The 12,286-nt window shown below is 45.9% G+C and overlaps 1 protein-coding gene across 1 annotated transcript; it reads left to right on the top strand.

The window, feature by feature from the left end:
- Positions 1–218: 218 nt before the first annotated feature.
- Positions 219–4,327, top strand: LOC123726174 (proprotein convertase subtilisin/kexin type 6). Its single transcript, XM_045692785.1, has 4 exons — positions 219–222; positions 614–786; positions 1,627–1,849; positions 4,272–4,327. The coding sequence occupies exons 1-4, from the start codon at positions 219–221 to the stop codon at positions 4,325–4,327; spliced, it is 456 nt and encodes a 151-aa protein (XP_045548741.1).
- The last annotated feature ends 7,959 nt before the right edge of the window (positions 4,328–12,286 follow it).

Below are 12,286 nucleotides of genomic sequence, written 5' to 3'. Positions count from 1 at the left end.
GACAGCTCATAGGTGGTGAGTCCATGTGACAGCTCATAGGTGGTGAGTCCATGTGACAGTTCATAAGTTCATAAAAAGTTCAGAGTTCTTTATTAGTCCCGATAAAAGCATGAAATGTGTCCTTTAGCGCCAACACACAAAACAGAAAATGAAAATATAAAAAAAATGACACATACTGTATATTCAGTAGTTCAAGTTCAGTTTTCAAAACAGCACGTATGGGTAAGGGAGGCACAGTATATTGTATACTGAAGATGCATACATATGTACTGCAGGTCAGATGGTCCCATAAAAATAGAATCTCAAGTAACGCTTTCTTTGGATAGTCCATCTGTAGATGCTCTACAAACTATCTACTAACCCTAACCCTCGCCCTAACTCTAACCTTAACCCTTACCCTAACCATTATTCTAAACCTAACCCTAACTGTAAGTTTAGCAAGCAGTTGCTTATCAACAGATAGTTTGTTGATAGCATGACCATCTGCAGAGCATCAACGGATGGAAAATCCGGACTATCCAAATAAGCTCCAGTCAGTCTATTCCTATGGATGATTTACCCTATGTATTGAATGCTAAGGTTATGAAGGTCCCTACCCCTCCCGTGTCTGCAGGTATTCGTATGCTGGAAGGAGATGTGACGGACATGGTGGAGGCCCCATCGCTGAGCTTCAGGCAGCAGCATGTTGATATCTACTCTGCCAGCTTGGAGCCGGAGGATGACGGGAGGACGGTGGAAGGACCTGGCCCTCTGGCTAGCCTCGCCTTAGAGAACGTCATACACATTGTAAGTGTTTGTTTATGTGTGTGTGTGTGTGTGTGTGTGTGTGTGTGTGTGTGTGTGTGTGTGTGTGTGTGTGTGTGTGTACATTAGAAAAGTTTATTCTCCACTATGTGCACAGTCAAAAAGTTGATTATCCACTGTGTGTGTGTGTGTGTGTGTGTGTGTGTGTGTGTGTGTGTGTGTGTGTGTGTGTGTGTGTGTGTGCATGCGTGCCTGAATGTATGTTTGTCGTGTGTATGTTTGTCGTGTGTGCACGTGGGTGTGTTTCCGTGTGTATATATGTATATTTGTGTGTATGAGTGTTTGTGTGTGTGTGAGTGTGTATGTTTTAGCCTGAATATGTGTTTGTGTGTGTGTGAGTGTGTTTGTCTTAGCCTGAATATGTGTTTGTCTGTGTGTCAGTCTTTTGCCTTAGGTTGTATGTTTATTTCTAGGATGTATCTTATCAATATGTAAATAACATTAAAATATGAATCAGTAGTGGCTCTTCACGCTTGGTATTAATCACAGGGGAGGAAGATGCCCTTAGGCACAGATCTAGGATCAGCTTACACTCCCCAAATCCTAACCTAAACCAATAATGAGGGGAATAATAATCCTAACCTAAACCAATAGTGAGGGGAATAATAACCCTAACCTAAACCAATAGTGAGGGGAATAATAACCCTAACCTAAACCAATAGTAAGCGGAATAATAAACATAACCTAAACCAATAGTGAGGGGAATAATAACCCTAACCTAAACCAATAGTAAGCGGAATAATAAACATAACCTAAACCAATAGTGAGAGGAATAACAATCCAAATGTAAAAATGTTTTACTTCAACTCCCATGAACCACAGAGTAGAAAGGGGCATGTCTCCATCTTTGTGTGGGCGTCGGGTAACGGTGTGCGGAGCGTGGACCACTGCTCCTGTTATGGCTACACCAACAGCATCTACACCATCTCCATCAGCAGCACCACCCAGACCAGGGTCAGCCCTGACTACCTAGAGCCATGCCCCTTCATACTGGCCTCCACCTACAGCTCCAGCTCCACCAACAGACAGAGAGCCAGGATGTTGAGTCTGGATACATACCGCATTTGGGGATCAGTTCCATTTCAATTCAGTCAATTCAGTTTACTTTCTGAATTGACTTGAAATGGAATTGGCCCGAATCTGTAACGCCCTGGCCATAGAGAGGGGTTTTTAATTCTCTATTTTGGTTAGGCCAGGGTTACATGGGTGGGCGTTCTATGTTTATTTTTCTATGTTGGTTGGTTTCTTTGGTTGGCCGTGTGTGGCTCTCAATCAGGAACAGCTGTAGTTTGTTGTTGCTGATTGGGAGTCATACATAGGCAGCCTGTTTTTCCTTTGGGGTTTGTGGGTGATTATTTTCTGTTTAGTATTGTACCTAGCAGAACTGTAGGCTGTCGTTCATTTTCGTGTTTTGTTTAAAGTGTTTCTATTAATTAAATATTGAATATGAACACTCACCACGCTGCGCTTTGGTTCCCTACTTCCACAGACGACGGTCGTTACAGAATCACCCACCAACAACGGACCAACAGCGGAGGAAGGAGAAGCACCAGGAGAGGGGCAGTATGGACTCGTGGACCTGGGAGGAGATCAGAGCCAGAGTGGGCCCATGGAAGAAGGCAAAGGAGGACCGGGAATATTACAGTGGAACGCCGATAGCGTTCAAACTGGAGAGGCAGCCCCAATAATTTTTTTGGGGGGGGCACATGGACAGATCGGCGGAGCCGAGGATGGAACCAGAGCCAGTCGGGGTAAAATTGGAGGGGAGCGAAGCAGAGACTGTTAAGGAGTTGATGGGTAAATTGGAGGAGAAGAATATGAGAGAGCTATTGTGTTGGTGTATTAGGCACGGCATTCGCCCTGCAGAGCGTGTCCTAGAAATAATGTCACCTGAGTTAATACTTCATACTTGTCCTGAGGTGCGTGCTAGCCGTCTGGTAAAGACAGTACCAGGCCCACGCACCAGGCCTCCAGTGCGTCAGCCCAGTCCTACTCATCCTATTCCTGCTCCTCGCACTAGCTCTGAGGTGCATGTATCCAAACTGGTCACTTCCAGTACCAGCACCACGCATCAGGCTTCCAGTGAGGCAGCCCAGTCCAACTCAGCCTGTTCCCGCTCCCCGCACTAGCCCTGAGGTGCGTGTCTCCAGCCTGGTACCTCCTCTACCAGCCCCATGCATCAGGCTTCCAGTGCATCAGCCCAGCCTCAAGAGTCCAGAGACAGTGCCCCGTCCAGAGGGTCCGACAACAGTGTCCAGTCCAGAGTATCCGGCAACAGTGGATCGTATGCAGACTCACTAGTTTGCTCTGGACGTTCGTAAATCCAGAGCTTTGTGAGATTGTCCATTGGTAAATTCAGAGCCTTTCACTCTCGCAGCATTCAGAGCGCTCTGAAATCGGAGTGGATAGCCAGAATTAACAATGTCTATTGAAATGCACAATGCCTATACCACTTAGCTAAGAATGATGTGAATAATCAAGTCAATAAACGTTGGGTAGTTAGTTTGATAGCAGGTAGTTAATATACCGCCTGGCAAGTTTGACGTATTAGTAGCTAACTAACGTTAGGTAACTAGCTAACATACCGGTACAAACTGCTGCAATGCTATGCGGTTCGTAAGGATAGTGTAGCTAACAAATTATTAGCCAACATAATGTGTAACATAACTTATTTGAAAAGTCATTACTTTATTACATTGATCAACGTTTTCTTAACATTTGTCGTAATTTGTTAAAGCAATGAATTTGTATCCGCTCTCATCGGACTTCGGCTGTATATTCTCCTCAAATTTGAAAACGTTGTGAAGCCACGCCCATTTGCTGAAGAATTGCCTTATGGGTGTCACGTCCTGACCAGAAAAGGGGTCATTTTGTTATTGTAGTTGGTCAGGACGTGGCAAGGGTGTGTTTGTTTTGTGTGTTTCGGTTTTTTGGGGGTTATGTTCTATATTAATATATTTCTATGTTTGTTCTAGTTCTTCTATTTCTATGTTTAGTTTATTGGGTTGACCTTCAATTGGAGGCAGCTGTTCCTCGTTGCCTCTAATTGAAGGTCCAATTTAGTAGGGGTGTTTTTCCATGGGTTTTGTGGGTAGTTGTTCCATGTATAGCTGTGTAGCCTTACAGGACTGCTTTTCGTCGTTGTTTTTGTTTTGGTTTCCTTCTAATAAAAGAAGATGAGTATTCATATACCCGCTGCGTTTTGGTCCACTTTTTATGACGTACATGACAATGGGCCCTAAAAGTACTGTTGTATACTTTGTATTTTGGTGATTTTAGTACGACATCCGGGAACTTTTGACATACTAACTATACCCATACTATGACCAATAAGCATACTATATACTCAATTCACATCACAAATAGTATGGTTAGTGCGGTTAGTATGAGTATTCAAACACAGCTAATGAGAGAAGTGATTTTTTTTTTCTTTGTTGTTGATTTTCTCGAGTTTCATGCATACGCAGTTCGGCACGACACGACCATTAGTCCTGATGACATCGCCTACGAGTGGCGAGCGTAATCAGGGATTTTTATTGGAGAAGCAATTTTTAGGCATCTTCATAGTAAACTATTTGATTTTATAGTTACACAGGCCCTATAGTTACAGGCCCTAGTTACAGGCCCTATAGTTACAGGCCCTAGTTACAGGCCCTATAGTTACAGACCATAGTTACAGGCCCTATAGTTACAGGCCCTATAGTTACAGGCCCTAGTTACAGGCCCTATAGTTACAGGCCCTATAGTTACAGGCCCTATAGTTACAGGCACCTATAGTTATAGGCCCTATAGTTACAGGCCCTAGTTACAGGCCCTACAGTTACAGGCCCTATAGTTACAGGCACCTATAGTTACAGGCCCTATAGTTACTGGCCCTATAGTTACAGGCCCTATAGTTACAGGCCCTAGTTACAGGCCCTATAGTTACAGGCCCTATAGTTACAGGCCCTAGTTACAGGCCCTATAGTTACAGGCCCTATAGTTACAGGCACCTATAGTTACAGGCCCTATAGTTACAGGCCCTATAGTTACAGGCCCTATAGTTACAGGCCCTATAGTTACAGGCCTTATAGTTACAGGCCCTATAGTTACAGACCCTATAGTTACAGGCCCTATAGTTACAGGCCCTATAGTTACAGGCCCTATAGTTACACAGGCCCTATAGTTACAGGCCCTATAGTTACAGGCCATATAGTTACAGGCCCTATAGTTGCAGGCCCTATAGTTACAAGCCCTATAGTTACAGGCCCTAGTTACAGGCCCTATAGTTACAGGCCCTAGTTACAGGCCCTATAGTTACAGGCCCTATAGTTACAGGCCCTAGTTACAGGCCCTATAGTTACAGGCCCTATAGTTACAGGCCTTATAGTTACAGGCCCTATAGTTACAGACCCTATAGTTACAGGCCCTATAGTTACAGGCCCTATAGTTACAGGCCCTATAGTCACAGGCCCTATAGTTACAGGCCCTATAGTTACAGGCCCTATAGTTACAGACCATAGTAACAGGCCCTATAGTTACAGGCCCTACAGTTACAGGCCCTGTAGTTACAGGCCCTGTAGTTACAGGCCCTATAGTTACAGACTCTAGCTACAAACCCTAGTTACAGGCCTTATAGTTACAGGCCCTAGTTATAGGCTAAAACTTGGGCTGCAAATATTTCATTGTCAGAGAAACTCCTGGCTCTATTTATAATGTACTGAGAATATTATTTTAGTATTACGACATTATAATATGCTATACAGTCTTGTATGTGTGACCCTGATCCAGCCCACTGCTGACCTGGAGGGATGTGCAGCACATTATTGTCAAAACGTCACAGGCCAGTCACCAGACCGCCCATGACTGGCACTACAACGGAGCTGGATACAAGGGTATCTGGTTTGATTGAATTTGTTCCCCATACTCTGTGCAAACCAAAAATGTAGTTGTTGTTCCTTTAACACTTAGCCACAGAACACTTAAGGGGCTTTCTTTCATTTATATTTTTATTGTCATTTTCTATTAACATTCAAGGAAACATAGAATGACTTGATGTAAAAAGGAACAACCATGACTGTAACACTACACAACAAATGACAAACAACCACATTTAGGCTTTCCTATCTGATTGGCTCACTAATTGCTTCATTGATTGAGTCTATTGGTTTGTTTGTGTATTCGTTCTTCCTTCCTTCCATCCATGCATCCTTCCTTCCATACATCCTTCCTTCCTTCCATCCATACTTCCTTCCTTCCTTCCATCCATGCATCCTTCCTTCCATCCATGCATCCTTCCATCCTTCCTTTCATCCTTCCTTCCATGCATTCTTACTTCCTTCCATCCATGCATCCTTCCATCCATGCATCCTTCTGTCGTGGAAATTACCACCAGAGACACCTGAAGTCAATCTTAAATTAATCATTCTTTATTAACTGCAAGCTGGAGAGGGCACAGTCAAACTTAGATGCATAAAGTACCGGTCTGAAGTGAGCTCTGCCGGGGCAGTCCCGTTAGTTATTTTATAAACTGCTTACACAGACAAGCTACATAGGCATTGTTCATAGGGTTTGTTCCTGCATGTGTCTGGCACCGTATCCTATCTTAACTTATAGAACATATTCTGGGCGTTCTGCCAAAAGGTCTGAGGAAAGGGTATGACCGTCTCTCCCTCATATCTCTACCCAGCACCTACAGGAACCAATGATTGTATGTGACAAGATGTACAATTCAAGGCTGTGTCCAGACTATACATTTTTCCTCCACAATTCCATCCTTCCATCCATCCATCCATCCAGTCATTAATTAATTGAACCGTTCATTCATTCGTTCATTCATTCATTGGTCGTGAGTAACCTGTATGAATTTGGGCTGTTGAATGCAGAGAGTACGGTGAAGAAGGCTGAGCGATGGAGACTGGTCCTCTCCCAGCATGTGTGTGAAGAGGCTTCCATCCAACACAGCAGGAATGGGACTGGCTGCTACCCATCATAGATAAAATCCTCTATTTTCTCTGAAGCATATTCATCTCCACAGATAATTATTAAGCACCATCTCTCTCTCATCCCCCTTTCTCTCCCTTCTCCCCTCTCGCTCTCTCCCCTCCCCCTCTCGCTCTCTCCATCTCCCTCTCTCTCTCTCTCCATCCCCCACTCTCTCCCTCCCTTCCCCCCCACCCTCGCTCTCTCCCCTCTCCCCCATCTCTCTCTCTCCCCATCCCCCTGTCTCTTTCTTTCCCCCTTCTCTCTCACCTCTCTCTCCCCTCTCTCTATCTCTCTCCCCCCTATTTCTCTTCCTCTCTCCCCCCCTCTCTCTCTGCCCCCTCTCTCTCTTTCTCCCTCTCTCCCCCCCTCTCTCTCTCTCCCTCCCCTCTCGCACTCTTTCTTTCTCATATAACACAACTATTTCTTCAGGCCTTGTGATGAGGTCTGTGTATGACTCCACTGGCTGCTCCAGCCATCCCCTGCAGCACATTGTCTATCTGGAGCACGTCGTCATCCAAGTCACTATCACCCAGAGTCACAGAGGTGACCTCTCCTCTCCAGGTCACTCATTTCACACGTATGGGCCAAACCGAGCTGAACTGTACTGAGCTGTCTTGGTTACACATCCACTCATAGTTGCTGGAACCGTGAAAACGACAATGTGAAAAGGGACTATCTGAGCCAACACAATAGGGTTCAGGTTGGCATATTAGTGTGAAAAGGGTATTATACTGTAGTATGGTCACTCCACCCACTCATAACAAACTCTAAATATATTTTGATGATACTAACTGACTGATGTGCTGAGTGAGTTAAAGTGATAGTTACTTAGAAATTAGTCTGTACGATTTTTTCTTACCTAAAACGTGGACCATGTCCCACACCATCTGCTGTAGAAGCCAGATACATCCCTCAATGCCAAATGAATAGGAAATGTAGAATCACACAACAGATGGCATGGGACGTGGACTCATGTGGACATCGGATGACATTGGGTATGAAAACGTACTGACAAAGTTTGTATTTGGAAAGAATCCAGAAGTGACAGTGTACCAAGGCCTATGTTGAATCTTGGTTTGGGTCACAGTGGCAGTATATCATGCAATGGTTGCATTTTTGTCCTGGTCATAATGGCACTATATGTAGGATCTGAGTGTACAAAACTTTAAGAACACTTTCTTAATATTGAGTTGCACCCCCACCTTTTGCCCTCAGAACAGCCTCAATTCGTCGGGGCATGGACTCTACAAGGTTTCAAAAGCATTCACAGGGATGCTGGCCCATGTTGACTCCAATGTTTCCCACAGTTGTGTCAAGTAGGCTGGATGCCCTTTGGGTGGGGGAGAATTCTTGATACACACGGGAAACTGTTGAGCATGAAAAACCCAGCAGCATTGCAGTTCTTTACACAAACCGGTGCGCCCTGTTCAAACGCACGTAAATCTTTTGAGACTCATCATCAGTCATACCTGGACTTTATTACTCCCTTGATTACTTACCCTTTATATAACACTCTTTTGTTATCAGTCATCAGGTATAATTGTTTATGTTTCTATATCAGACGCTTCTCTTGGTTTGTATCGCTCCATGTTCGTTATTATTAAACTCACTATCTGCACCTGCTTCCTCAATCCTTGCGTCTACGTTACAGAATACTACCTCAACAAATGGAAGCAGCAGTTAACCAAGACATCTCCCAGATGGTCGGTGAACAGGGACACCTCCTTCATCAACACCATGACCAGCTGGCTCATTTGGGGACGGCTACGGATGAGGTCCCCCGCGTTCTTTCAACATTACTCAAGAGGCATCATCTCCAAACAGGGGAGGATTCTCTATCACAAATCGACCCAGCGAGCCAGTAATCGCGATGGCCATCCGTCTGGATAACCTTCTTCGGGGGCATTGGTACCCCCATCGCCTCTCTCCCTCCTCCGTTGATCATTTCGAGTCAGAGCCTGAACCCATGGAGGTGGGGGCCACATGTCTCTCCGCGGCTGAGCGACGCCCTCGTAGACAGCTGGGGCTCTGTCCTTATTGCGTACAGGTGGGGCACCAGTTTCAACGGTGTCCAATATGTTCTACCCAGGGTCCACAGGAGCAGAGGGACAGCCACGTGTTCATCCAACGAAGCCTTCCGCCTACTAAAGGGTCGTTTCACCTCCACCCATTGCTTAAACATCCAGATCCTTCCCTGCCCTTCATGGTGTTGGTGGACGCTTCAGAAGTAGGTGTGGGGGCTGCTCTGTCCCAACGTCAAGGTAATCCACAGAAATTGTATCCATGTGCATATTACTCTAAAAAGCTGTCTCTTGCAGAGACAAACTATGATGTTGGCGATCGGGAGCTCCTGGCGGTGAAGTTGGCATTAGAGGAGTGGAGATACTGGCTGGAGGGCGCCCAGGAGCCATTTCTCATCCTCACCGACCATCAGAACTTGGAGTACATATGGACAGCGAGGCGACTGAACCCGCACCAAGCCAGGTAGGCCCTTTTATTCACCAGATTCGATTTCACGCTGACATATCGCCCAGGTTAAAAAAACATCAAAGCTGATGCCCTGTTCCGTCTCTACGATTCGGGAGAGGTTCCTGTCTTGAGTGCACCCATAATCCCACCCTCTCGAGTTGTAGCCCCCGTGCTCTGGGACATGTGGACATTCGCAAGGACCTGGAGAGGGAACCCGCACCTGCCACCTGTCCTCCTGAGCGCATCTATGTTCCCACGGGGATATGGGATTGGTAATTGACCTGAGTCATAGCCCCCGTGCTCTGGGACATAGATGTGGACATTCACAAGGCCCTGGAGAGGGAACCCACACCTGTCACCTGTCCTCCTGAGAGCATCTATGTTCCCACGGGGATATGGGATCGGTTATTGGCCTGGGTGCACACAGCTGTTGTCTCTGGACATCCATGTATTACCCGCACCATTCAAATCAAATCTAATTTTATTTGTCACATGCGCCGAATACAACAGGTGTAATAGATCTTACCATGAAATGCTTACTGACAAGCCCTTAACCAACAATGCAGTTAAGAAAAAAGTGTTAAGAAAATATTTACTAAATAAACTACAGGTTAGGGGTACAGGTTAGTCTAGGTAATTTGTACATGTAGGTAGGGGTAAAGTGACTATGCATAGAAAATCAGTAGCGAGTATCAGTAGTGTGAAAAAAAGGGGGGGGGTCAATGCAAATATTCCCGGTGCCCATTTGATTAATTGTTCAGCAGTCTTATTGCTTGGGGTTGAAGCTGTTAAGGAGCCTTTTGGACCTAGACTTGGTACTCCGGTACCACTTGTATTGTGGTAGCAGAGAGAACAGTCTGACTTGGGTTACTGGAGTCTTTGACAATTTTTTGACACCACCTAGTATATAGGTCCTGGATGGCAGGATGCTTGGCCCCAGTGATGTACTGGGCGGTACACATTACCCTTTCTATGCCGAGCAGTTACCATACCAGGCAGTGATGCAACCGGTCAGGATGCTCTCGATGATGCAGTTGTAGAATGCTTTGAGGATCTGGGGACCCATGCCAAATCTTTTCAGTCTCCTGAGGGGGGAAAGGTCTTGTTGTGCCCTCTTCACAACTTCCTTTTGTGTGTTTGGACCATGATAGTTTGTTGGTGATGTGGACACCAAGGAACTTGAAAAGCTCGACCCGCTCCACTACAGTCCATCGATGTGAACAGGGGAGTGTTCGGGCCTACTTTTCCCGTTGTCCACGATCATCTCCTTTGTCTTGCTTACATTGAGGGAGATGTTGTTGTCCTTGCACCACACTGCCAGGTCTCTGACCTCCTCCCTATAGGCTGTCTCATCGTTGTCGGTGGTCAGGCCTACCACTGTTGTGTCATCAGCAAACTTAATGATGGTGCTGGAGTCGTGCTTGGCCATGCAGTCGTAGGTGAATAGGGAGTACAGGAGGGGACTAAGCACACATCCCTGAGGGTCCCACATGTTGAGGATCAGCGTGACAGATGTGTTGTTTCCTACCCTTACCACCTGGGGGCAGCCCGTCAGGAAGTCCAGGATCCAGTTGCAGAGGGAGGTGTTTAGTCCCAGGGTCCTTAGCTTAGTGATGAGCTTTGTGGGCACTACAGTGTAGAACGCTACGGTGTAGAACGCTACGGTGTAGAATGCTGAGTTGTAGTCAATGAAAAGCATTCTCACATAGGTGTTCCTTTTGTCCAGGTGGGAAAGGGCAGTGTGGAGTGCGATTGTGTCATCTGTGGATCTATTGGAGTGGGTCTAGGTTTTCTGGGATGATTGTATTGATGTGAGCCATGACCAGCCTTTCAAAGCACTTCATGGCTACCGACGTGAGTGCTACTGGGCGGTAGTCATTTAGGCAGGTTACCTTCACTTTCTTGGGCACAGAGACTATGGTGGTCTGCTTGAAACATGTAGGTATTACTATTATTTCAGGGAGAGGTTGAAAATGTCAGTGAAGACAGTTGCCAGTTGGTCCGCACATGCTCTGAGTTCACGTCCTGGTAATCCGTCTGGCCCTGCGGCCTTGTGAATGTTGACCTGTTTGAAGGTCTTGCTCACATCGGCTACGGAGAGCGTAATCACACAGTCGTCGGGAACAGCTGTTGCTCTCATGCATGCTTCAGTGTTGCTTGCCTCGAAGCGAGCATAAAAGGCATTTAGCCCATCTGGTAGGCTCGCGTTACTGGGCAGCTCACGGCTGGGTTTCCCTTTGTTGTCCGTAATAGTTTGCAAGCCCTGACACATCTGACGAGAGTCAGAGCCGGTGAAGTAGGATTTAATCTGTTCTGATTAAATCCTACTTCATAGTCCTGTATTGATGCTTTGCCTGTTTGATGTTTCATTAGAGGGCAGAGCAGGATTTCATATAAGCATCCGGATTATTGTCCCGCTCCTTGAAAGCAGTAGCTCTAGCCTTTAGCTCGGTGCGGATGTTGGCTGTAATCAATTGCTTCAGGTTGGGATAAGAGCGTAAGGTCGCTGTGGGGACGACGTCATCGATGCACTTATTGATGAAGCCAGTGACTGATGTGGTTAACTCCTCAATGCCATCGGATGAATCCCAGAATATTTTGTAGTCGGTGCTAGCAAAAAAGTCCTGTAGCGTAGCATCAGCGTCATCTGACCACTTCAGTATTGAGTGAGTCACTGGTACTTACTGCTTTAGTTTTTGCTTGTAAGCAGGAATCAGGAGGATGTAATTATGGTCAGATTTGCCAAATGGAGGGCGATGGAGAGCTTTGTAAGCATCTCTGTGTGTGGAGTAAAGGTGGTCTAGAGTTTTTTCCCTCTGGTTGCATGTGACATAGAAATTAGGTTAAACGGATTTAAGTTTGCCTGCATTAAAGACCCCGGCCACTAGGAGTGCCGCTTCTGGATAAGCATTTTCTTGTTTGCTTATGGCCTTATACAGCTCGTTGAGGGCGGTCTTCATGCCAGCGTCGGTTTGTGGTGGTAAAAAGACGGCTATGAAAAATATGGATGAAACCTCTCTTGGTAGATAATGTGGTCTACAGCTTATCA

Source organism: Salmo salar, chromosome ssa13 (assembly GCF_905237065.1).
Source record: "Salmo salar chromosome ssa13, Ssal_v3.1, whole genome shotgun sequence".
In the NCBI taxonomy this organism is placed as follows: Eukaryota; Metazoa; Chordata; class Actinopteri; order Salmoniformes; family Salmonidae; genus Salmo; species Salmo salar.
Note: the sequence above shows the minus strand (reverse complement) of the source record. Positions and strands in the feature narration are given on the sequence as shown.

Bases quoted from the DNA above. Each gene is read 5' to 3' on its own strand.
- LOC123726174 (XM_045692785.1), top strand. The intron at 787-1,626 runs GTAAGTGTTTGT...CATGAACCACAG, and splicing joins TAGAGAACGTCATACACATT to AGTAGAAAGGGGCATGTCTC. The intron at 1,850-4,271 runs GTCTGGATACAT...ATGCATACGCAG, and splicing joins ACAGAGAGCCAGGATGTTGA to TTCGGCACGACACGACCATT.